Source organism: Clinocottus analis, unplaced genomic scaffold (genome assembly GCF_023055335.1).
Source record: "Clinocottus analis isolate CAN_PGR_092001 unplaced genomic scaffold, fCliAna1.0.p SCAF_20, whole genome shotgun sequence".
Lineage (NCBI taxonomy): Eukaryota > Metazoa > Chordata > Actinopteri > Perciformes > Cottidae > Clinocottus > Clinocottus analis.
The window spans coordinates 15379635-15404803 of NW_027175932.1; the positions used below are offsets into that span (position 1 = coordinate 15379635).

Here is a 25169-nt window from a genome sequence, read left to right on the forward strand (position 1 = left end):
CGAGGTCGCTGCACTGTTCCTCATTCGCTGTGGCCCAATTCTTGAATTTTTTCATGACAATAAGTTCACGAGGGATTTAATTTTCTCATTAATTCAGATGTCTCCAATGTGCACAATAACAGTCTTTCAGATCAAAGCTGATTGAATGAAATTGTCTTTGCAGCTTCTAAACCTTTTAGGGTTTGAGCTATAAACAAAATGTCAGAAACTTAAACATCGTGTATGATCCAGAGATCTCTATGACAGCACTGCGACGTGGTCGAGAAGGTTTTTCTTTCATGTCATTTTCTGGCAAACTTTCAGTTCGATGTTAAAGAATTCTCATAAAAAGGTCAAAGTTGAAGTTACTGTCAGTACATAAGACACATTTGGAAAAACTGATTCATGAATTAAACCAAAGTGGATGATGACACTGACAGGGAGAATAAGTGGCTATGACATGAACGTAGTACGTAGTTCCTTCAACTAAATACAGTCCTTTAACTTGACTATTCAGCAGCATTCAAGCCATTCATTTAATCTTGATTTTAAAAACTCCTCTCACGGTCTTCCATACTGTTCTACGGGGACCAGACCTCCTGCTCCAGTCCCAGTTTGGAGCCGGTATCTCCCAGGTTCTAGTTTTCATGAGCTCAGTGATAATGTACAGGCTTTCAGCCTTCATGTATGTGAATTATTTCACTGCCCATATCACACATCTAATTTACAAGGTTATTACATTTAGAGCCACCATGATCAGTGATCAGTTTCCTTCCTGCATTGGCAGGTTAAACGTCAGTATAATTAATGGGGTTAACATCCTCATTATAGTTTACTCCATTTGTAAATAATAGAAAAATGAATTCAAGTCTTGTATACTTTCGTAGTTCCTGTAATGCAGTGCCTGCTGTAGAGCCGGTTGTGAGCGCCTCCTAGTGGTGGTAACGAGGACTGCACAGCAACCATTAGAATTTGAACACATGTAATATACCTGTAGAGTCTGATCTCTGAGCAGGTCCTCTAGCTCAGGGAGCATGAAGAGCGGAGCGAGAACAAGCTGTACAACTAACCCGGAGAGAAACCAACAGTATGAACAAAGTTGCATCACCAGGATGTTCCCTCCAAGACATGTAATCTATTGAACCAATACATTTCTAAAAATAATGAAAATGCACCATGTTAAAAAGTGAACAGCCATTGTTTTCCAGGGAATTTAATTCTTTAATTAGAATTTCAACACGTTTCTAAAGACAGGAAATGATAAAACCAGACGGGTGTTTCTACAGAGGAATATTTTCTGTCTGACTTTTAGAGACGGTTCCATCTTCTCTCCTCGCTTGTTCTTTTGAAATATACATAAGGAGCAGCCCTGCGCTCTGCAGAGCACCAGTGGCTCAGGACATAAATATAGAAAACGGCTGTGTGCGCTCTGGGAGTCAGATGTGTCAGCTGGAGACGGCCGCTCAGTGGAGGGATGAGTTACTCTGTGAGGGCCAGCTTCTTCTTCAGAGACTCGGGCATCTCGGGGGGAGGGGGGCGGGGCAGGCGGAAGTAGACCTTGACAGAGTCGTAGATGAACCACTGCAGGGCGGTCAAAGTACCGATCATGATGATACGGGCCACCAGACCCTTCCACACACCTGAACAGGAGACAACCACATCAGTCAGACACTTTGCATTGCTGACAGTAAACTGTAGTCCAGACCGTGTGCGGCAGCCTGGAGCAGCATCACAGACCATGCGACGCATGACAGCAGGAACTCATGAGCTGATGGAAGGAATGAAGATATTTCCTCTCGCCAGTCTCTGGTCTCATGGAATGACTTTAAAATCTGGATGCTGTGGTCTTATCTGGGCTTGAACAGCACATGGTCATTAAGATGGACCGTGAAGGTTCAAGGATTTTTCAACGTGGTACAGCGATCAATTTACAGCAAATCGGGAACATTTACAAAGCAGCTGCTCTTGGATCAGTAAATGTCAGTGTGTCCGTTCCCCAGGCTAGCAGCACCAGGAGCTCCCTGTCTGTTGACAGGGTTGCCAGTGCTGCAGGTGGGCTGGGAGACAGGTAGACTGTTATCACACGCCAATGACTCAAGCACCTCCAACTGTACAGCCAGAAAGCTGCTGAGGGGCTCTGCTCAGAGCACAGCGCCCTCCAGAGGTGGATCTAAGGAACGTGTTTATTAAAGCATCACATTACGCGATGCTACTGCTAAAATCACTGTGGATTCGTAGTACATACCTTTTGGTCCCAGCTTCTTGAGGACCTGGGCAGCAGTGCTGCCTGACTCCTTGTTCAGCACAGACACCACAGAGTCAGCCGGGTGCGACACGATGGCACAGAACACACCAGCTGCACAGAGGGAAGCAAGACACTCATCAGAACGGGACCATGTACACGTCTTTCCTTGGCCTGCTCATTTGGTTTTATAGCTTTGCAGTTACTCACCGATATAACCGGCCACAAAGGTGACAACCAGCTGCTCAGATTTGCTGCATTCACTGCGGGGCTTGGGAACCGCATACTTGTAGAGCATCTCCACAGTGCGCTCAAAGCAGGAAAACTTCATCATGGTGTAGGGGATCTGCCTCATCCACAGAGGAACCAGACCCTTATAGAATCTGGAGTAAGAGTAAGGAGATGTACATTACAATCGTCTTCTCTGCAGTCACACAGCAGACTGAGTGAGATCATAGACACAAAGCTCACGTCCTGCCTGTACACCATGTAACACTTCAGTCAGGGGTCTGTCATAAGTGAACTTGTCAACATTTCAGCCAAGAGTTGACTTTTAGTAGTGTGTAACATTTGGTGGCCATCCACCTGAACTCACCCCAAGAACTACGGCGGCTTTCAGCTTTAGGATTTCATCAAGTCTCTTATTGGTTCTGTTCCTAGACTCTATTTGGCCATTGCTAGCTTGACTTTTTTGCAACTGGTTAATGAAGTGACCATAGTTGAGGTTTAGAGAGCTGTGATCATAGTAGCCCTGCCCACAAAGCATCCCCTGCTTTATGGTCGGTTTGACTCTTAAATGGACCATAATTTACTAAATGAACGTCATGCTGTATTGAAGCTTTGAAACGGGAGATTGAGACAAACTCATGTTTACTGAGACAATACATATAGAACCAGATGAGTCACCCGATGGTCAGTAGAGAGAATGCAGTTAACACAAAGCATAGATTTCACTCTTTAGAATTAGGTGTCACTTGGTGCTTTCACTGACTAGATTGCTGTTAAAGAGTCACTTTACTTCACCTGGTTCACTCCAGTGTCTGCTTACTGTCTCTTCATGATATCACTGATAACTTGGCAGGGTCTGAAACTAATTTAAACCTCATCAATCTAACCACTAAGTGGACATTGTGCGTGCACCTCTAGCGGTGTTGACGAGTATTGTAAATGTTTCAATAAAGAATAGTCTGAGCAGCCTTTCCACAGATCTCGACAAACTCGCGACAACAAATACCAGCTGGTAGCAATCGGCGGCCCATCACCTAATCAAAATAGACGACAAATACGCGCTGCCAAACAGCTGACAACCCGACTTAGAGAAGACCGGACCCGGCGCAACGGGGGATTTTACCATCCCGGACCGGGCGCATAGCAGGCCGTTACCGGCACCGTCGGGCAAGCGGTCTTCAGACCGACCCGTTACCGGCCTCACACCGCTCCTTTACTTCTCCTCCGCAGAGTTTAGAAATTCAAATATGCTTAAGTTGAGTGGAAAAGCAAGAAAAAAATAACACAAGCACACGATTATAAATGTCGGTCAAATACGCCAATTTACAAAGCCACAGAATTGGTCTGACAGTTCAAACCGGTAGTTTACAAAAAATGTCCTGACTTCATCACGCAGTTCAAAAAGTCGGGTGAGCACCTGACCAGTAAAGCCACCGGACTTCAGTGTGCAGGAGAAGCTGCCGGTGGTCGCTTCCCATCTCATAATATGGCAAACAGGTGCAGTGGACGAGTTTTGATTGAATTTACTGTTCTCACCGCTTCATCCAAAACCGCCTTTAATTCCACCTGCACCGTCTTTGTTGCCAGTGTAAGCTATTGTATTATGTTTCCGGGGCTTTTATTTTGAAGGACGAAAAGAGAAGAAGACGTGCAGAGAAATGTTGGTGGTGATAAAAGGAGGACGTTAATAAAGTTGCCGGCTCAGCTAACGAACGATCGTGTTATTATTTTATTAATACCACACAGTATAGACGCAAAAAGAAGACTCGGTTACACCAGTAAAAGAACAACACGCAAGTTAGATCATTAATATTTTTATATTAATTTCAAACTTTTCAAAATTGAAAACGTTTTATTCATAAATGACCTCTCGCGGCCCACCTGTAGTACCTTCGCGTCCCACCAGTGGGCCTTGGCCACACTTTGGGACTCGCTGGCTTAGACAATAGACATTAATTACCATGAATAATAAATGTCTGTCGGCTATCCAAAGACAGAAAGTGGCATCCCTACATTGTTGACCCAGAGAAAATATAACATGTTGGGATAAAGTAACCTACTCATTCACACCCTTTAGTGCAGTTACTATGTCAGTGTGTCCGTTCCCCAGGCTAGCAGCACCAGGAGCTCCCTGTCTGTTGACAGGGTTGCCAGTGCTGCAAGTGGGCTGGGAGACAGGTAGACTGTTATCACACGCCAATGACTCAAGCACCTCCAACTGTACAGCCAGAAAGCTGCTGAGGGGCTCTGCTCAGAGCACAGCGCCCTCCAGAGGTGGATCTAAGGAACGTGTTTTCAGAAATCATCCCTAAAGCAACCACTCTATTAGCAATTGAAAGTCAAAATGGAACACTTAGGATGTGGAAGAAGGCAGTACACTTACGCCCTGACGCCCTCCTCTGCATACATCTTGGGGACACACTCTCGGAGGGTGTTGGCATAGCCCGGCTTGGTCTGGATACGAACTTTAACAGCCTCCATGGGAGCCAGAGCCATGTCTGCAAAGAACTCTGCGCTGGCTGAGGCAGCCAGGTACAGTGATGTCCTCCACAGGTAGGAGTTCTCCTGCCGAGTGAAACCACACAACAAATGGTCAGACAGACTAGGTGTTGCTCAGGTTTCCCCGGCAACGACATGACACAAAGGCTACCAAAAGTTTACATCCTCATGTCCAAAATGCCAGCAATTCATTTTATCCATTAGACATCTGGGAGAAACAGTCATAAGTTAAGTGTTGACTCACCTCTCCAAGTATGTCACTGTAGAAGACCTTGAACACTTCGTATAAGCCAAACTTGCACAGTCCCTGCATGGAGTAGCCAATGAAGGTGGGAGCCCAGCCCTTTGCCAGGCCTCTGGCACCATCTTCCTTAAGTGTCACTGCAAAGCCATTGCCGATGCTCTTGTACTTATCTGGGTCCACCTGAGAACGATAATCAACACTGATGATGCATGTCAATCAAATAGGGTCAGCTGGTGTAGATCTGTACATGCCGACTTGGGGAATAGCCATTAGTATGGGCGTATACATGAAATGCAAGTCGAGCTGGTTTTTTAAATGCTTTTAAGTGCCAAGTGTTTTTTTGGGGCGCGGGGGGAGAAAAATAAATAAATAAATAAATCACATTGTCTAGCCTGACTAATCAAGTAAAAAAATCCTAAATTACTAACAAATTTTGAAATTTACATTACCGTTAATGGGTCATGTTGGGATGACCGATACATTTTTACAAGTACGATGCAGACATTTACTTTGGAAACACGAACCATTAGAAACAAAGATTATTTCGTGATTCAATATACATTAAAACAAAGCATTAAAGTTGAAAACCTGCCATGAATGAACCACACCATGAGACTACAATAGTGATTAGGATTTAACGTGCACAGCTTAGACAGTTTGCATTGTTAAGTGGTTTCCATGTGGTGCACAATACTGTTATACTGGGGAGTTTTTCCTGATCCGAGGGGATGTCCTGGTACAGGGATGTCGTATGTGTACAGATTGTAAAGCCCCCCGAGGCAAATTTGTAATTTTGGGCTATAAAAAATAAAGTGAATTTAAGCTGGGGCATGAAGCTCAGAGACTGCAGGAGCTGCTGGCTACTTGTACTGTAAAATTCAGCTTCCATACAAACCTGCAGGCGACACTTGACAAGGTCGAGGGGCACCACTGCAGTGTGTGTGACGCCGCAACTCACGATACCCCCAAAGCCACACAGAACATAGTACTTTTGAGAGCCAAACTCGCAGCTGACATCCTCTGTGGTAGAAGGGAGGGGACACAGCGAACATGCAACATGCAGGGTCACATGCAGCACAGGACAAAAATCAACAACTTGCAGAGACACATTATGGAAGCGTGGTCATTACAGAGGGAACACTAGTAAACCATTGAGACCAGTTTGCCCAGGTCCCTACTGTAGACTGATCCACTCTCCCATTGTATATGGCTCTGCCACCAACATGCCATCATTTATTAGGATCACACACCAAAAGGTTGATATAAAAAAATTCAAAAAAAAACCATTGCATTGTGATTTTAATATATACACACACAATAGGAACTTTTGTGGACCACAGTGATGTCATGCATATTGAGCCAGCTACGTCTAAATTATTAAATCATCTCAATCCACTGCAGTAAACATTATTAGACTCGCTACAGATAACTAAACTATTTTGTAACATGGCTGAGACACCCATGGCTACCTAGAAGATATAAATCATCTGGCAGCAGCACAAGCCTTTGTAGTTAATTGACTAAATATGCAAACCACCACTGTGGTCAAACAAATATATGATTATACAACTGCATTTTATTATCACATTTTCTTTCACATCACCATAATGCCTTACGTCTGACTTTTTACCAGTCCAGCTGAAGCTGATAGTATACAGTAGGTCAGTGCGTTAATGAACAATTAATAACTGGCTGATAATGTGAGCATTAATAAGTTTCATATCTCATTTACACATGTATGTCTTGACTTTGTCAAATTGCACAGTCAACATACAGGACATTTTCTCCCTCTAGTCTGGCACTCCTGACCTTCACCTACATGAGTCCTCTACTGGGAACTGAGTGGGCGGGTGTTGGGGCAGTGATGTGGGTAGAAATCATTAAACACATAGGAACACTGGTGCAGAATCATGCACCTATGTTATGATCACTCCGACACATTGGAATCAGTAGTCAATGACAAAAAGAAAGAACTTCACCACAACTGGGTTTACGCTATTTCTCATGCAAATTGGTGCATTTTCAAGACGAAAAAATACATACAGCCATGGGTGGATGGGACGTGACATAATAAAAAACAAAAACAAGGCACCGAGCCACGGAAACAGACCTGCAATCTGCATTTGACCAGATCAAGGGGAACGACAGCTGTGTGTGTGGTACCACAGCTCAGAATCCCACCAAAGCCGCACAGGACGAAATACTTCTGAGAGCCGAACTCACAACTGTCCCCCTCTGAAGAAACACAGGTGAAACTTTGAGAACAGAGCATGTCGAGCTATGGAAAGGACAGCCCTTCTTTGAGCCTTTAGATGACTAACCGGCTACCATTTTAAAGACTTTAACTGGTCTAAGAAATGTCAGTGCACTCACTCCACCAAGATATTTGACGTAAGTGAAACCTGTTTGAACTTGTTGATCAGAAACAATTTAGACTGGAGACAAACCGCGTGTGCCATGCAACATGCCTTCTAGTTCCACAAATCACCATTGTTGACTAGCCAACTGTAACTGTATAAACGTAAGGGCCAAATACTAGATAGTTGAGGAGCGTTATGAAATGAGTACGTCGCCTGTGTTCTACAACAAATGTCAGACTTCTTTTCCCAGCATTATGTAACAGCTGGCCATATAGGCTATAAATTTACATTTTGTGAATGTAAAATACAAAGACGCATAGCAGTTGAGTGGTGTCATGAAGTAGTGTCGAGTACTCTGTAAACAACCGAGAAAAAAATACTAAAAGGACAAGTTGTTCTCATGAAACACTGAGCTTACCAATCAGGGGTCACGTGTCTTTCTCGACCAGTTTGGCTTTATTCTTTTAAGATCCACTTAAGACAGTTCCGATTCCTTTGCATAAATTAAGTGCAGTAAAGTGGTACACGGCAGGTACAAATAGCTGCATTGCAAAGGCCAGATCTCACTTTGTCCTTCCTCGTCCTCCACAGGCTGCGGCATGGGCCTCACAGATTACTGCCTCAGTCGAATACCCCAGTCTTTTTCCGTAGCGATTTTAAAAATGTGACGATAATCTACAGCCGGCAAACGGGCAGTCTTACTGTACAATAACTGTCTATGTGCTGCTTTATACAGCCAAGTGGGTCGCAACCGGCTCAATCTGGTAAGCTAAGCTAATGCAGCTAATGCTAGCCCTTTAGCCTGCTTGAGGTTACCTTGTGCGGTAGCGGCTGCTGCCAGTCTGCGGGTCCTCTGTCCCTGTTGGCTCGGCTGAGGTTCCTCCACTTTCTGGACGGAGAACAGGGGCGCGCTGAACGGATTGCTCCGGGCCATCTGCGTCAGAACGGTCGGATACATGGTGGTGTCCTACCTGCAAGCGGAGCTACGCTGCAATGAGCAACAAGTTAGCCGTGAGTTTGGCTTGAGCTCAGTGGTTGGTGTCGAGTACACCATGCGCACGCGCACACAAGTCACGGGGTGGTTAGCTTGGTTTAACGTCCGAATAGATGCGGACAGGAAATGCTTAACTAGTTAGCTTATCGAGTAAATATTAGCCAACACTTGGCCACACACACACACACACACACGTAACGTCCATGCGCGTCACTGGACCACAGCAGTAGTACTCAAACTTACAGAGCGGTCAGCCTACACACTCGTGTTGCATGTCCTTTTTCCCGACATAGCAGAAGCTAAGTGGTAGCTTAACATTTATTTTAGCCTAACATGACCGCTGCGAGGTGCAAGGTCTGCATCGCGCAGAGAAGGGTTAAAGTAGCATTCACAACACCGCTACCAGAAGTCAAGGTTCTGTTAAGTACTTCACCCATAAAGTTATGTCTAATGTTGCCTATGTACTATGATTTTAAATGAATAACCACACTCACTATCGCGGTGTCTTAAGATGGCGCCTCCGCTGAGTTGGAACCGGCTGTTCGAAGAGGCCGAATGACCTCGCGCTAAACCGATCTATCTTTTTGTGACGTCACCGGGAATCCTAGGCGGGTACACCGCTTCTCTATTCCATAGGAAACCGCCTCAGAGCTGTCAATCAAAACCTCTGGTCCAATCACAAATTGGCCTATGATTAATTAAGGCGTGGCTTATATGAACTACAGAGTGACTTCCTCCAACAAATGTAAGTTTTCCCTCTCAGATAAATGAATACCTCGCTGTATGTAAAATAAAAGGAGGAGCACAGGTGTAATGTATTACTTCCTGGGACACTTGATGGAACCGGGTTATCATTACCACGTGTTGTGTATGGCTGCCCCCGCCTGCTATAACAAGTCTGTAGAATATAAGGAGACCTTGCAGGTCAACATTTATTTGTATAAGTGACATTGCTAGTGTGGTGATGCTGTTAATGTACAGTGCAGGGTAAACACAGACGTGAACAAACAAAGCCAAAGCATGTTTTCAGTATTAAAGTTGATTATTTTTGAGTGAAATAAAAGGAAAAGCCTATTTAGAGATGTAAATACTGTGGAAAGCCCATTATCCTACAATAAAGAGGGCCAACCAGTTTAATCAAGTTCAGACAAGCAACACTGGTCCTTTACTTTCAGTTCAATGTGCAGGTCAGGACCAGCTGTGGGGTCGGGCTTCTTGAAAGCAAGTCCCAACAGCTGTTGACTGGCACTCCGATTCGATGAAATATGACACAGCCCATACTCTAAGAATGTACTGCTAATCACACCACAAATAAAACAATGGCCCCCTGATAGAGACCACACGTCACATTCAGAAGCATTACTAGTGACACACATTAAATGAGTTCATTTGAGAGCTCTTTTCATGTTTGAGGAATCAATCTCAGTGTACTTCAGTGGGGTACATGATCAATGTGCAAGGATTTCAGGTCTGATGTCAAAAAGTCTGGTGTTGGCTGGCAAAGTAGCAAAAGAACATTTTGTAGAAAATATAAAAAATAATGTTTATCATTGGACTCAGCTCATCCTGAGCCCACCAAGGCTCAGCTCCCACTGCTGCATAGAGCAGTTGTTCTTAACCCTTTTTCAGTGATATACACGGTTTAAAACATTTTTCTTTGTTGAAAAAAAGATGTAATACACAGAACTGTGCAATCAGTCTGATTTAATATAGAATATATACACAATTCAGTTAATGAAGTTACATATTTAATAAAATATAAGTGTAATACTATTTGTAAAGGATTTTTAAATGGATGTTACTTTTTCTTCACATACCCCATTAAGATCCACTGTAGAAACAACAGGAAGCATAACCCCTGGTCATCATTTTGATCATAAAATAAAAAAAGGTGTGACAAAGACAGATTAGAAGTTAAAAATTTATAGGGCGAATTGAAGAAATTTAGTTAAATTGTTTCACTAGAAAATGTATTGAAAGTTATTTGCCATAACACACAATAACATAGTCACAGTAACAACATAATAGTTTATTGAGTGGATATTCAATAATTGCGACAGTGAATACATAATTACGTAGAATACAAAGGGATGTTCAATTATTATAAGAGAAAGAAAGAAAACATTGGTATAGGGTTTAAGAAGATTCAGGATTAAAATAAGAAGCCTCCTGGTCTCATTAACAAAGACGATCATGTAAGGTACGGAACAAAGATACAGGTTCAAACTCCATCCTCGAGGTCGTTAATGACAGAGACACTAAGGCAAAGTCTTAACCACACACACACACACACACACACACACACACACACACACACACACACACACACACACACACACACACACACACACACACACACACACACACACACACACACACACACACCTCTATAAAGGCCTAATGTGTGTGACTGACTTTGTTGTCACCACACAGACTGTCAGAGATATAGAATGGTGCAAACGAGCACACGAGGTGCTGTCCTTTTACAACATGTCGACATCCTTCACGTGTCACTGAAACCGCTACGTCGCTTCTCTTGAGGGATGTGCTGAAAATAGATTTCGATATAAAAAGGATAAGAGGAATTTCATTTCACAGCGCCCGGGAATAAAATGGCTACAATGTAGATTGCCACTTGAAGACAGAATCAGGCAGGCGTCGGTGTCCCCCGCAGACAATGAGCCTCTAAGCTGTGCTGCCACTGCCCACCCCTCTGTCTGGGGATGTAAATGGGCTGTTGGTGTTGGTCTCCATGGCCTGGTACACTAAGAACAGGAAAGCAGCCACGATGGCCAGCAGGAAGAGCTTTATCCACAGAGACACGCTGCGGTACGCTGCCCTGGTTGGCCCTGCAGAGGGGGCTGCAGACAGAAGCCTGGAGGAAGAGGAGGAGGAAGAGGAGGAGGGGAGGGAGGTGGGGGGAGGCAGGCTGCTGACTTTGTTGACCTTGCAGCTCTCTGTGTAAGAGGAGGAGGAGCTGGTTGTCTTGGTAATTTTTGGAGAGAAGAGGCGGTGTTCATCATTCCACAGGTCACTGGTGGTCAATGAGTGGCGAGCGGCTCCTCTAATGGGTCGCCGACAGGTAGCGCTACAAGAGAAGAGGATTTACTGTCGTTTTGTAAGCAACACACACACACACACACACACACACACACACACACACACACACACACACACACACACACACACACACACACACACACACACACACACACACACAGTTTTCTTTGAAAAGAGAATGCTAGTGCAATACTAAATATAATGTCTGTAATTGTTGAATTTTGACTTGTCATCTCTTGTGATTCTTTGTGAAGCCGTCTCAATTTTAAATGCAGTGTCAGTCCTCTATAGCTGAATTGTAGAACACAAAAAATGAAATGAGTGATAAATTCTGGTTCCTTACGTGATTCCTGTTGGACTATTGATGTCATTGGGGAACAGCTCCTTCAGAACGTCCTTCTCCTCCACTTTCTGGGTTTGATCGCTGGCTGCAATCTTCTCCACCTAAAAGAAAACCAGCACGGAGAGCATAAGGAATACATTTGGCTGTAGAATGAGTTTAGACCAGCAGAGGGCGCCCTGCATGAGTCAACACCTGTCACCATGTGAATGGATCAGTCCCACAGTAATGTAAGTAAAGCAGAATCAGTGGTTCTTTCCTTTATCGTCTATAACGGAAAAGGTCGCTATTTTCCTGGAGAGAAGCGGCTGAAATAAGCCACGCCCTTTTGTGGCACAGCAATTAGTCGTGCTGCTTTTGGTGTGAACACCCCTTTTCTTGACGCGCGTCAAGAACATTTTTGACGCGGTCGGTGTGTACGCATCATTAGGCCTCGTTTCTTCTGCATGGTCTGATCCCACTCACTTTACCCACCAGCTCCTTTTCTCCGTTTAGTAAAGGGCATTGACGTCAGTCCACCTTCTTGCAGCGGCTCAGCACCAAAAAGAGCACCAGGTACTAGCCACATGTTCTTGCTATTTGAGAGGAGCCGTAGCCATGTATGGGAACCGGTCTCACTAGCAACCTTGGTCAAAGGACGAGCACCTCAGCGTCCTCACAGGGCTGCATGTAGACCTCCGTTTTAATACAGCAAGACAAACCGTGTGTCGTTTCCCCAGCCAACATACGCCTGAATCACCCAATACCCCATACCATGAGCTAGCCACACACAGTGCACCAATCAGATACGAGAGTCAGTGAAAGAGGAGAGGAAATGCAGCGTTACCCGTGCTAGAGAGACACCACTGGCCTTAGATCCAAACTGGTCCGCCATAGACCAGTGGTACTCTTGTCTCTTAATGGGTGAGATGTTCCACAGGGGGCTAAAGGAGACCAGGCCGACTTTGGTGATATGAGACAGCGGGGAGGAAGGCCTGGGCGACTTGACAGCCAGTTGTGGACTCTGTTTAGTACAAGTCAAAGAGCCCGCCTGAAGAACACACGCCTAGTTTATTAGATACACGTGTTCAGATGTGGACAACAGTGAAGGGGAAAGGAGGAGCTTGTTATTATACCAACCAGCTGTTTAAATAGGTTTAGTGATGAATTCTATTGTGATAGAAAATCACTTCTACGCACCCGAGCAGGTCTTAAAGGTTCAGTCCTTGTCTCAGGTTCCTGAGACACCAAGACAAACACACAAGATCAAAGACAGTGAATCAGAATTGGGGATGAATCCCTCCACCTCGTCTCCAGCCGTCCTTGCCTGAGCTCACACACAGTTTTCCTCCACACATTCAGATCATACAAATACACATACAAATCCTCGTTACCAAATGAGTACACCATTCCCCACAATTCATCACCAGGGTGGTTCACCGATTAGCCGCGACTCAAGACAATGTGGGTTTATTGTCAAATGTATTTGGTGGAGACCAATGGCAAACAGAAAAGGGCTCACCTCTAACACAGCGGTGTTGAGCAGAGCGGCTGGCTGCTGACTTGAATCCTGGGCGTGTTTGGGAACACTCAACCCCACTTCCACTTTGAGCTACAGGTGTAAAAATTACAAGGACACAAGTTCTTTTAGGATTCTATCAAGTGGATTTTAGAGTCAACAATAGCGTCAACGCTGATTTACGCCTAAGTATGCGTCCAACAAAGTGAAAACCTTCACAGTGACCAGTCGAGTGTGCGATTAAATTGGTCGTGGCTCAGCTCCACAGGTCAGATGGCAGCACTGTTCACTGTACGTGTCTCAGTGCTAACTGCGTCCTCCGACCCTGCAGGGAGTGACCTGTTACAGAGACGACTGTTATCTGGGAAACTGGGGGAGGAGGGGTGTAATATAAAACACCTCTAGCACAGTGTCCGTTGACAGCCTCAACAGGTCCTCAAGCTCCTCAACAGGTGCATGTTCACAGTCAGACCAGCAGGAGGAGCCATCACAGCTAACACCGCTCACATAGCAGAAAAGAGTTCACACAGAGTTCCCAGCAGAGACAGTAACTCTTTAGACTGCTACTACAAAATAAAATAAAGGAAGAGGTTTTCACAGTAACGTGGACAGAGAGGAGGATAGAATAGATAAGGGAGTGACATCATACAGGACTTTGAGGCCCTGAAGAGAAGAGTCCGTGTGTGAAGTGGTCTTAAGCATTCAGCATGTGCACAGCAGCTAATCCACATCATGTGCTTTGAGTCTGACTTGCAGCCCGGATCCACTGGAGCTACACTCACACCGAGCTTCACTCCTCATGACAAACACAGGGCCTGAGAGTGCTCTCCTTATTGTGACTGTAGTGTTGTAAGTCTGCAGCCGAGCTTCAGGCAGAACAGTACAAGGAGCAGACCTGAGAGGAGCTCTTACTCCATCAGAGGCTTCATGAGCGTGTTCAGCAGCTCCAGGGTGAAAAGATTTCTACAAATAACATGAGTCAACTAAAAATGCTATTACGACAGCGCTGAAATGTTTCTGTCGAGTCTAGTGGCTCTGAGGAGAGCCTAGCAATAGTTTGTTTTCTAAGTTAATCAAATATAATAATTATCCAGCACATGCATGAAGAAACAAGCCCAGATCCCTGGAATAGATGAGTCGGTAGTCTACAGGAACAGCTCACGTCAATGTACACTCTGGGTTACATATCGTCACTTCAACTTATTTCAGGGAACCAAGTTTGTAATCCAACATAAACAACACGTCATATCTAAACGGCTCAGGCTGCCTGACTCCCCTCACTGTCAGTAGGGAGACTGTAGTCACGAGTTATTCCTCATGTCTTAGGTAGCATTGGACTTAATGCATGTGATGCTTTGTGGTCTTACAGAGCATCATCTTCATCGACAGGACGACATATTGGAATATCTAATCCATCTGTTCAATTCACTCACACTGCAACTCACCATGCACTTATTAGTTAACTATCAAATATGCCGCCAAATGTTTTGATAATCTGAATAAATTGTTTTCCAGCTTCTTAAATTAGGTTTATTTCCTCCTCTATGATGGTAAACTGAATGTCTTTGTGTTATGGACAAAACCAGACATTTGAGGATGTCATCTTGGGCTTTAGGAAAAGCCCAAGATTCATTCAATCATTTCTTAGAGCCAACCACTAATCGATAAATGTAGAAAATAATCTTGGTTAGCTCAAGCATGAAAATGAACAGCTGGTCTGTTGTGGATGTTCTCCAACATGCTGACGAGGCGCTGCTCACCGTGCGGTGCTGGCTGCTGCGGGTGCGGGTGGTGACGGGCGTCTTTCCTCTGCTCCTCACCGGTCTCTCCACCACTGGAACTGGTTCAGGTTCTGTCACAGGTTCTGGTTCTGCTGTCACTTCTGAAAAAGCACAGTACAGTCACACACGCTTAGTTGAGGGACAAAGGTTCAGTTTAGTTTATGAAGAACATATAGTTTATGTCCCGTTTTGTCCTCAACATGAGGCAGTGATTGGTGACCTCTGGGACTTGATCTTCTGCAGTCTGGATTTAACTCAAAGTTGGCTCTTGAATGTGAAAATGTATTGTTTGCTCTAGAAAGTGGTTCTCAATGTGAACACAAACGTTTATGAGACGGCGAGAAGCTCACGGCCATGCTGCCTAAATAACTTACCATATACAATATTCTATTGTGGTAACATATCATAACAGCGACGTGATGTTCTGTATGACGGTGCTGGTCAAAGCCCAGTTTCTATGACACAGATGACAAGGTCCAGGATTTCCATGATCAAACTGGGCCTACTTTAATGTTACATTACTGATTCGGAGACCATGGTTGAATAACATATTGAGATATTTATCAGACAAGTTTTGATTTTCATTTTAGGTTAATAATTAATATACATCTTATAATTTTTATGAATGAAAAAAAACGATCATAGGATGTCTTTTGAGTGAATGAATTGTTCACTAATATTGATATATTTTACTCTCACTAGTGCAATGTGACCCTGTAAGGCACCATGAAGTCAGGGGGCGTGGCTTGCGCTGCCTTACCGTCCTCCTTGTCACTGTACAGGTCGGACTCCGAGTTGCCGTTGTGGGTCACTTGGATCTCTGAGAGCAGCAGCTTTGGCGGCTGGGCGGGTCCGTCGTCCAGCATCCTCTGCAGTTTCTTCTCATACAGTTTCCGGGTGGTTGCTGAGGGGACAAGCAAAAGATGACCTTAATTAAACCTGCAGCAGAGGATTGACAGGTCAACAGGCGTTGGCAGATGCTTCACTTCTGGGTATTGCCCGAGAGGAACAGCCCACATCAGAGTCGGAACCATTTATTTGCCGGGTATGTTACACATACAAAGAATTTGTTTTGACGTGTAGTGCACATATTAGACAAAGATCAACAGTGCGGAAATAGAAACCTATTACATTAGAATTTAAAATGAAGTGCACATACAAACAGATAAAAAAGGTACTATAAATAGGGTTGGTATCGTTTGGGTTTTTTCCGATACCGGTGCCTAAACCTCTGCTAACAGGCACCGAAAGGAAGCACCGACATCTACGTTGGGTTTCGGTCGGGTAGGTACCGGACGTCGTGTAACCGGTGCCATATTAGCACCAGTTCTTGGTACCCAACCCTAACTATAAACAAGTGTACGCTAGGTGTATGTGAAAGTGTAATGTTTAAAGTGACATTTAAATATGAAGTATAAGGGGCTGTGCAGGGGAGTGACCGGTAGGAACTTGTCCTGGGGGTGTCAGAGTCAGTCAGTGTGGGACCCGGGCTCCGTTAATGAGGGCTTTTATGTGGGACAGGACTAGGCGTTCAAAGGATTTCATGACCACAGAAGTCAGGGCGGCGGGCCTGTAGTCATTGAGTCTTGTGATCCTAAGTTTCATTGCCGCCCTATATTACACACACACACACACACACACACACACACACACACGCACGCACAGCATTGAACATCCGGACTGTCCGGCCTAAATCCAGACGTCTGGTCACCTCAGTCCCCTCACCTCAGAATCTACCTCCTCATTAACGGAAGTGTTAGCTAATAACTTTCCACTGGCGCGTTAGCTAGCGGGCTAACGTCACGTCCTCTCCTGCTGTGTTTAATGACTCAATTCATTAAGCTGTAGCTAACGTTAGCTTAGTCTATGTCAACAGAGCTCCTGGGTAACTTAACTTAGACGTACCATGAAATATTATATTACCATGCACTCACACTCCCTTCTGGCACGTGCATCTATTCGCAGTTCACTGAACAAACCCCCTCACCCACCCGTCCCCCTAAAAAAAAACTCATCGAAACTACACGATTCACGTAGGTCACCTACTTTGGTTTCAAAACGGCGAATTTCGCCGAAAGGTGAGGGATTTTCATGCCTGATTAATCCCTCTGTGTGTGTGTGTGTGTGTGTGTGTGTGTGTGTGTGTGTGTGTGTGTGTGTGTGTGTGTGTGTGTGTCCGTCCGTCCGTCCGTCCGTCAGAGGGCAGAGCTCATATCACCCTGCTGATGTTAGCACTCACCCACAATGGGCCCCACATCCACTCCTTGCTTGAGCAGCTCGTCTTTTAGGCCCTCGTCGGTCAGCATGGTGACATCCATCTCGTCGGGACGAACCTTGTCCGTTTTCCTTGTAGCTTTCTGCAGGAAGTAGACAGCAGGGCAGCCCAGTCAGTAATGAGACAGTGTTCTTAAAGAAAGTTGGTTTTAGTCCTAAGATAATGTAATCATCGAATAAGGATCAAGAGTGAGCAGCAGGACCGAGTTGTTTCTTGTCATGGTCACTCCATGGTCATCGATCTTTTAAAGCCCACAGCGTCAAAACAAATTCTCTCGTCCTGAAGAACTTAAGGCAAATACCCGTTTAGCTATACATCATTTGGTCTTTTTGGGAATGATGGACTGGCTTACTAGTTCGAAGCATTGAGAGGGACAGTTGAGGTCACACCCCAAAGTCCAAAAAGACTGTCCCTCTGTGCCTTAAGTTTGCTCGGTGCAGTCGCTGAGAGCCAATAGCAGAACTTTTGCAGCTTTGAATCATGAGCTCGAAACATAAGTGGGGGCATGTGTGCCATGTGTATTCATCACACAAACGCATGATGTGGAAGAGAAATTGGAAGTCCAAGACTTCGCTTTAATTTCCTAGTAAGTGAAGCCAGAGAGAAAAGCAGGACAGGATTTTAAGCATGCAGGCTGCACACGCACCAGCCGGCAGGAAATGAAGGCCGTGTCTGAGGAAACACAGTATACACAGCGCTCAACACTAATGTTCTCAAGCACTGCAGCTTTTGGTTAATATGCCCTTCCGTCTGAGTAATTAATATGCTATGCAGTAATGCTTCAGCTTACTAAACAACCATGTGCCATCAAATATGCAAAAGCTTCATGACAGTAACGAACCTCTTTAGTTTGAGTTTCTCTTTCACTGTACACAGGGTGTACATGTTCATCACGGATATCACCGCTGCTCAAACACTCAATGAGCCTTTATACCAAGCTGAGACCTTTTTTTTTTCTTTTTTTTTTAAATCACATATTGATTGGGTCTTATAAAATGTCAACCTGATGCTTCTGAAGAGGTAGAGACTGGTATAGAAATTGCATGGTAGAATGTCAACGCTCCAAGTTATCTTTTCACTTTGATATTGCCATCTATAGTTTTTTGTAGAAAAGACAATTCATTAGTAGTTTTAATGAGCTCATAATTCATCTCTTATATTTGTATAGTGCACTGGATTCATTTAAGTTTCTCTCCAAAAAGATAACATTGCTGTAAAACTATGATGTGACCGGCAAGATATACCGGTTTGTTTGATCGGTGCATCGGATGGTCGATATGCCCGTCTGTCAGCAACAGCTTACCAACGAGCCTCCACCGGGCTGATGGACCACAAACATTTAATGAACCACAACAGTTGAACTTCCCCTTCCAGAGCCAGGAATAGAAAGAGTTTAGCTTAGACGGCTCGTTGCAGTGCTGCAGTCAGGACCTGGACACAACTATTGATTTGAATAGTTCAACACAATCGGATTGTTTTAGTAATCAATATTCAAAAGGGCTCCATTCAAACATGTTGACAGCCCGACCTGCCTATCAGTAGCAACCAACAATGCTCATTGATATTCGCTGAGCCACTAAGACCACATGGACACAAACCTTGAGAAATAAGCCATTCAAAGCAGAGCACATAAAGTACAGTCTGACAGCTCACGTGGCTGAAAGACCCATAAGAAGCATGAGATTACCTTTCCAAACCTCTACCTGCGAACACACTGAGCCACGTCTCACATCAAACAGAAAAGGCTACGGTACAGTAAAAGCCACAGTACAATCCCTTGGTTGAAAAGCTTTTACTTTGAAGCCACAACAGGAAGTGCTCAAAGATACTCAATAGAAAGATGCTGCATTACCGCCAATGGTTTGAAAAGGTGTCCACTTTCTGTCTCTTTGGTGGGCGTGTGAAGAACAAAAGAAAGAAAAAATAATTGACCCTGAATCAATGATTAGTGCATTTACAACTTTTAGGACCTAGTGGATTAATTAAAGGTTATTCAAGCTTGGATGTTTATTTACCTCTAACATTGTAATTCCTCTTTTTGACCACCAAGTACAGTGAGTGTCAAAGCCCACCCCTTTTCCTGGGGGCTGTCCTCATCCATCCATCCACCTCATATGGAATGTTGTGAACATTGTGTGGATGGATAAAAACAGATCTGGTTACACTTACTTTTCTCAACATTAGATATTCACACAGCCAACAGCCATATTTCACATTGTGAAAATGTGTGGAGGAAAAGATCGGTCATAGTCGGTGTTCACGTTGACATGCTGCTGGTCTCCTAAAGGGCGGGGCCGCCATGAGGCCGAGCTGGGAGTTGGCGTCTTCTTACTCCCGTCTTCATTTTCATTTAATGCACACACCCATCCGGCAGCAATGTGGGCCCACTAAAGAATGTCCTGTTGGGTCTTCATTTCCTTCAGAATGCGGCCTCCCCTGACAACTCCTGGTCTATATGGACCAGCACTGTACCGCTGCTTGTTGCCAATTCCAGCTGAGGTTACTAAATGATTAACTTATGAAAGGCTCAGACAAGATCAGTTCATCTACACATAGTTGGAAAGCACAATGCATAGCTATGGATGAAATCCCTATTCCCTACTGCACCTGGGACAGACAGAGGGCATAAGAGACAACGAAATAAATTCACTTACAAAGTGAACAATGCAATTGCAATGCAATAAATAAGAATTTAAATAATGGGAATATAAAGATCCCACCTTTTCAGTCCTGATAGAGATACCTAGGCTTTGACAAAACTATATATACGTCTAAAAATTAAAAGCGTATACAGTGGTCCCTCGTTTATATGGGGGATTCGTTCCAAAAACAACCTGCGATAGACGAAATCTGCGAAGTAGTCAGCTTTATTTTTTACCATTATTATACCTGTTTTAAGGCCGTAAAACCCCTAAACACACACTGTTATACACTTTTCTCAGACAGGCATTAACATTTTCTCACACTTCTCTCTTATTTAAACACTCTCAAAGTTCAAACTTTCGCGGATTTAAAAAATAAGCCCAAACATGTTTAACAAATTTCATTTTAATGATCAATCTACGAGGTCCTCTGACCGCCTCTTTGTCCGGAAGCCGCTCCGTTAACTTTTTATCTGGACGTATTCTGTCCTGTACAGGAGACGCTGCACGAGGAGACTGATTGACAAGGTGTACGGTACAGTCCTTCAGCTTAATGAGGGCGCAGAACACAATGCGCGTTCATACTGTAGCTGTAAAAAAATAAGGTGAACCGCGTTATAGCGAGGGACGACTGTATACATTATTATTATTATTATTATTATTAAAATGTAAATAAATGTACACCAGCAGCTTGGTAAAAGTTGTGTAAACCTTTTAAAAAAAAGCCAGCAACAAATTGGTCCGAAGAGTAAATAACACTTCCGGCATAACATGTAAAACGTATAAAAAGGAATTGACTCGATGGGCCCCTTTGTCAGCGGTGTCTAGTCCATCTCAGTGTCATGCTTCATCCTATTTCATCCTATTAAACGATCTTCGCACTCTCACGAGTCGCTTCACAGTTTGGTCTGCTTTCCTTTGCACATGGATGAAAAGCTTGTCTTGAATCCCAGTCATGTAATTGTTGGCAGTTGCATTGATGAATTGTAAATGAAAGCATCTTTGATTTGAGGACCTGTTTAAAATGTGCATCCCGTTCTCTGTCTGAATAAAGTTAGCTTGACTCATTTGGCTCATTTTAATCCAGCGCCAGCACATTTCTTTAGTTTAGGAATGTTGATTTGGTCAATCCTGATGTTTCTGCTGTCTGCCTGATAGGTTTGTGTGGTCCATCAGTCTTTTAACGGCCTCTTTCACATACATTGACACCTCTTTGGTCCTCATGTTGAGAGTTCTTCGGACCAGCTACCAAATGCAAATTCAACACGTTGAATCTCCAGACATTTTTATTTGCTTCATTTGTCATGAAATAAGGAGCGAACGGGCCACTACTGGCCAACAAACTGTCAGACAATTACTTTTGAGCCTATGAAAATGTGGGGCACTGTCAAAAAAATGGTTGTAATTCCTCAACAGTTAATGTGATAATTTAGTTATATCCAATTTATTACAACTGAAAGTCTACACTTCAACCACATATTGGCTGGGTCATTTCAAATAAAGTAACATTGTGTCCCGGTCCAAATACATACGGCCGTGACTACATCTATCAAAATGCTACAAATGTGGATCTGTAACCGAGGTTCAGCCACACGATTTGAGCAGATAGGATACCCGATTCCCCGTGTTTGAGCTGTTGGGTTAGATAACGTCTTCATTTTAAAATACCGTGGAGGCTTCAAGAGAAGCAACGAGTAAACATCTCCTCTGAGGTGCAGAACACAGACCTACGTTCAACAGTCTGATATAATGAGGCTTCATGCAGAGGAAGTGCTGCTGGGATTTGTAGTTCCATATCTAATGAACAACCTTTGTTTAGGTAAAGTTTAGTCCTTAAGTTATCCGTTGATACATTAAGTGTTACTTCTGGAATATCATCTCTTGTTCTCTGAGTTCTGAGTGTGTACGTCTGTGAGTGAGAGTGTGTGTACGTCTGTGAGTGAGAGTGTGTGTACGTCGGTGAGTGAGAGTGTGTGTGTACGTCTGTGAGTGAGAGTGTGTGTGTACGTCTGTGAGTGAGAGTGTGTGTGTACGTCTGTGAGTGAGAGTGTGTACGTCTGTGAGTGAGTGTGTGTGCGTGCGTGCATATGTCTGTGAATGCGTGCGAGTGTATGCGCGGGTCTGTGACTGTGCATGTCTGCGATTTATCGAAAAACTAAACGACCGATTAATCGATTATTAAAATAACCGTTAGTTGCGGCCCTAATTAACTCATCCATTGTGTTAATGTGAATTACATTATCTTTTATCCTCCAACTCTGCGATACGTCAGCTGATCAGAGTGGGGCAGCTTGAGCAGCAGCTTCTTGTGATTCTTTCTGACCACTAACGATCCACTCTCACAGTCACCACCAGCTCGAAATGAACATCTGGACCTAAAGCCACTCTCTACTTGCCATTCCACTGGCCACTAATCCAGGAAATTTGAGGAATGCAAAGATGATACGCTCAGCGTTGCTGCGAGGTTCACAGCAGCCGTAAACACAGAGGGAGGTTGTCTTACTCAGTGGGCCCTCGGCAGGGTTTGGTCTGGGTAGGAGCCAGGCTATTTCATAACAGCAGAGTGAGCTGAAGAGAGCGGGAGAAGAGGAGGAGGGAACCAGGCCTCTGTGACCCCTCCTCTCAAGACCACACCCAGCCTTTAAAAGGCATACCTAAAGCCTGAGCTCACTACGAATGCGCTCACCCTTTCCATCACAATTCTCACTACGGCCTGTGTGGAGTAGTGAGAGGGTGAGATGTGCCAAGACTTGTGGTTAACGGACTGCTGGGCTCAGCCACAGTTTACTCTGCTGAGATGAACCACAACTGTCTGCTTCATTGCTGACACACATTCTTCAAACTGTGCAGCCAATTCTCCCCTGAATCTCACCAACCAAGTTTTTGAGCCTCCACCGTGTCAGTTAAAAATGTCAGGAATTATTTTTTGACCTGCACAGTCACCTCCACCTGTAATCACTCAATCACTCACACGTCAGGTTTTACGAGATAAACATCAACGCTATGAGAAGACCAAGGACAAACTAATTACACATGTGCCGTGTCTTTCCACACACACACACACACAGAAAAGTATTTCCTCAATGAAGAGTTCAAGCCCAGTAACGTAACAGTCCAGAGAAACGTTGATTTTACACAGCAATCATACTCCGCTCTATCCGGGTGTGCAAATCCCAAATGAACAGATAGGAACTCAGCCCCATAACTTCAGACAGTGTGTTCACCTGTTGTCTCAATGTGGGTATTAGCAAAAAGCCTCCCACACACAGGAGGTGGAGCTGGGAAGGCCCAGACCACCAGTGTGATCCCTAAAGTTCCAATACAAACAGAAGCGTAACACGCTGTGCTTTCATCATTACACCTTTATACAGTGTGGTGAATCCTCCAGTTCAACTAAAAAACGAATAGCAAAGTTGCCAGGGCGGGGGTGGGGTGAATCGAAGACTGCATGAAAACTCAAGTATGAAATATAAAATGCATGGAAGGAATAAGTAAATAAAGAAACTACATTGGTACACTGTCCGCTAGGTGTGTCTGCAACAGCCAGCCTGTGTGACTGGATGAATACAAACAACGATTGGCTTAACCATGTACTCCGCAGTGTGTGTGTGAAGGTAGTTATGATAGCCGTTATCCAAACACACAAAAATGTAACGGTGTAGTGGTGAGTGAGGAGTATACTGTGTACAGTTACCGCTTATGTTTAAAGGTTATAGAGCCAAATATTCCATAGCAAAAGATACTATGAATTCACTTCTATAGAGGACTGGGCAGGAGGTGTTTTACTAGTGTTGCAAAAAGAAAGTTCTCAAATATGTCATGACAAGTTAATTCTTTGCGCTATAGACACTGAAATGTGTCAGTACAATGAACCACTGTCGTTTCTTGACCATAAAAAACGTTCAAATAACACAAGCTGTTTCTAGTTGCAGTCCTGAAGTCCCCTCTTCAGTACACAATTTGAAACGATAGAACACAACTCAGACATGCAGGTAATGGACAACACACTTCTGGACATTACTACTTTAACAGAAAGTGTGTGGTTGTGACGTGCGTTTCCGTCCTCGGCTGTGATTTAGAAAGCACACTCGGACATCTTTAGGGTGGGGACGTGTGGCAACCAACCCTATGGATGAAGGGAGTCTGTGGTCAAAGCACATGTAGAACTGTGGACTAGGTAAAGTTGCATGCATGCAGGTCAAAGAGTTTGAAGCATCTGCTAACTTCGAGGTGCATTTATCACTCTGGACTGTTAGACCATGACCACTATCATCATTGATACTACTGAGAATACGCTGCAGGCGGGATACGGCGGAGCTCCAGATCTGTCTGAAGTTACCTGGACAGTGTAACGTTGAAGGAAACTAATTCCCTACTTTTGAGTTAAGATAGCCAGCCTTGGCCCAGCCTGTTGCTGCGTACTGAAACGTTAATCCAGAGACCCGCTTTAAAGACTCACTCTGCCGGAAGAGCGACTTCTGCTGAAGACGACGGGCGGCGGCAGCTCCTCGTCGCTGGAGAACACGTCCGGCGCCGCGGCGTGCTTCTTGTGAGCGGTCAGGTTCTTCAGATACAGCTGCACGTACACGTCCTTGGTCGGGTTGCCGCTCGGAAGCTCCACGTTGTGGGCCAGCAGCTCGCTCTTCAGCTTGTCCTTGGTGAGCACAGACGGGTCGTCCAGATACTCCGACATGTCGGCAAGCGAGAGGCGGGAAGAGTCACCGTCGCCTGTAAAGTTTGAGCTAGCTAACCGAGGGGAAAGTGGGATTAACGGAGCGGAAAAGAGCGGCGAACCAGCGCCTCTTACTGGAGTCACTTCTTCAAACTAATTTGAACGGAGGGATGTAAGGGAGAACAAAAAATGCAAATGAATGACTCGTGGTCGTTGTTCTCGTTCTCGTTTCAAGACATGGACGCATTCCTCGCCGAGTGGCTGCTTTCTGCACCAGACTGCTGCTGCTCATGGGGACCACCGGGGCCGGAAGTGACTGCCTGTGGAGGCGGGCTTCTATTGGTCAGATGCTGTC

The 25169-nt window shown here is 44.6% G+C and overlaps 2 protein-coding genes and 2 non-coding genes across 8 annotated transcripts; all 4 read right to left on the reverse strand.

Moving 5' to 3' along the window:
• Window positions 1-1176: 1176 nt before the first annotated feature.
• On the reverse strand, window positions 1177-9127 carry slc25a3a (solute carrier family 25 member 3a). 3 transcript variants are annotated; one of them, XM_068586537.1, is made up of 8 exons: window positions 9041-9127; window positions 8369-8540; window positions 6088-6212; window positions 5193-5372; window positions 4833-5014; window positions 2432-2604; window positions 2225-2335; window positions 1177-1619 (listed from the first exon to the last, which is right to left on the reverse strand). In XM_068586537.1, exons 2-8 carry the CDS (start codon window positions 8508-8510, stop codon window positions 1459-1461), a joined length of 1074 nt encoding a protein of 357 aa, XP_068442638.1. In that variant the 5' UTR covers window positions 8511-8540; window positions 9041-9127; the 3' UTR covers window positions 1177-1458. The 3 variants fall into 3 exon arrangements, with proteins under 3 accessions (XP_068442638.1, XP_068442639.1, XP_068442640.1); XM_068586538.1 differs by lacking the exon at window positions 6088-6212 and adding an exon at window positions 7303-7427; XM_068586539.1 differs by lacking the exon at window positions 9041-9127 and adding an exon at window positions 8790-8940.
• Window positions 1964-2163, reverse strand: LOC137791913 (small nucleolar RNA SNORA53). Its single transcript, XR_011078062.1, has one exon. It is a non-coding gene; the product is annotated as a small nucleolar RNA SNORA53 (small nucleolar RNA).
• LOC137791912 (small nucleolar RNA SNORA53) lies at window positions 4544-4743 on the reverse strand. Its single transcript, XR_011078061.1, has one exon. It is a non-coding gene; the product is annotated as a small nucleolar RNA SNORA53 (small nucleolar RNA).
• A 1192-nt stretch (window positions 9128-10319) lies between the features above and the next one.
• Window positions 10320-25104, reverse strand: tmpoa (thymopoietin a). 3 transcript variants are annotated; one of them, XM_068587124.1, is made up of 8 exons: window positions 24602-25104; window positions 17465-17582; window positions 15986-16129; window positions 15205-15326; window positions 13448-13537; window positions 13126-13164; window positions 11950-12050; window positions 10320-11634 (listed from the first exon to the last, which is right to left on the reverse strand). In XM_068587124.1, exons 1-8 carry the CDS (start codon window positions 24833-24835, stop codon window positions 11232-11234), a joined length of 1251 nt encoding a protein of 416 aa, XP_068443225.1. In that variant the 5' UTR covers window positions 24836-25104; the 3' UTR covers window positions 10320-11231. The 3 variants fall into 3 exon arrangements, with proteins under 3 accessions (XP_068443225.1, XP_068443226.1, XP_068443227.1); XM_068587125.1 differs by lacking the exon at window positions 13126-13164; XM_068587126.1 differs by lacking the exons at window positions 13126-13164; window positions 13448-13537.
• Between the last annotated feature and the right edge of the window lie 65 nt (window positions 25105-25169).

Coding starts and splice junctions, on each gene's coding strand:
- slc25a3a (XM_068586537.1), bottom strand. CDS start 8,510: ATGTATCCGACCGTTCTGACGCAGATGGCCCGGAGCAATCCGTTCAGC. Junction 6,213..8,368: donor AGCAGCCGCTACCGCACAAG/GTAACCTCAAGC, acceptor CTTCTACCACAG/AGGATGTCAGCTGCGAGTTT. Junction 5,373..6,087: donor TTGTCAAGTGTCGCCTGCAG/GTTTGTATGGAA, acceptor TATCGTTCTCAG/GTGGACCCAGATAAGTACAA.
- tmpoa (XM_068587124.1), bottom strand. CDS start 24,835: ATGTCGGAGTATCTGGACGACCCGTCTGTGCTCACCAAGGACAAGCTG. Junction 15,327..15,985: donor GTACAGTGACAAGGAGGACG/GTAAGGCAGCGC, acceptor GTGCTTTTTCAG/AAGTGACAGCAGAACCAGAA. Junction 12,051..13,125: donor AACCTTTAAGACCTGCTCGG/GTGCGTAGAAGT, acceptor GTTTTCTTTTAG/GTGGAGAAGATTGCAGCCAG.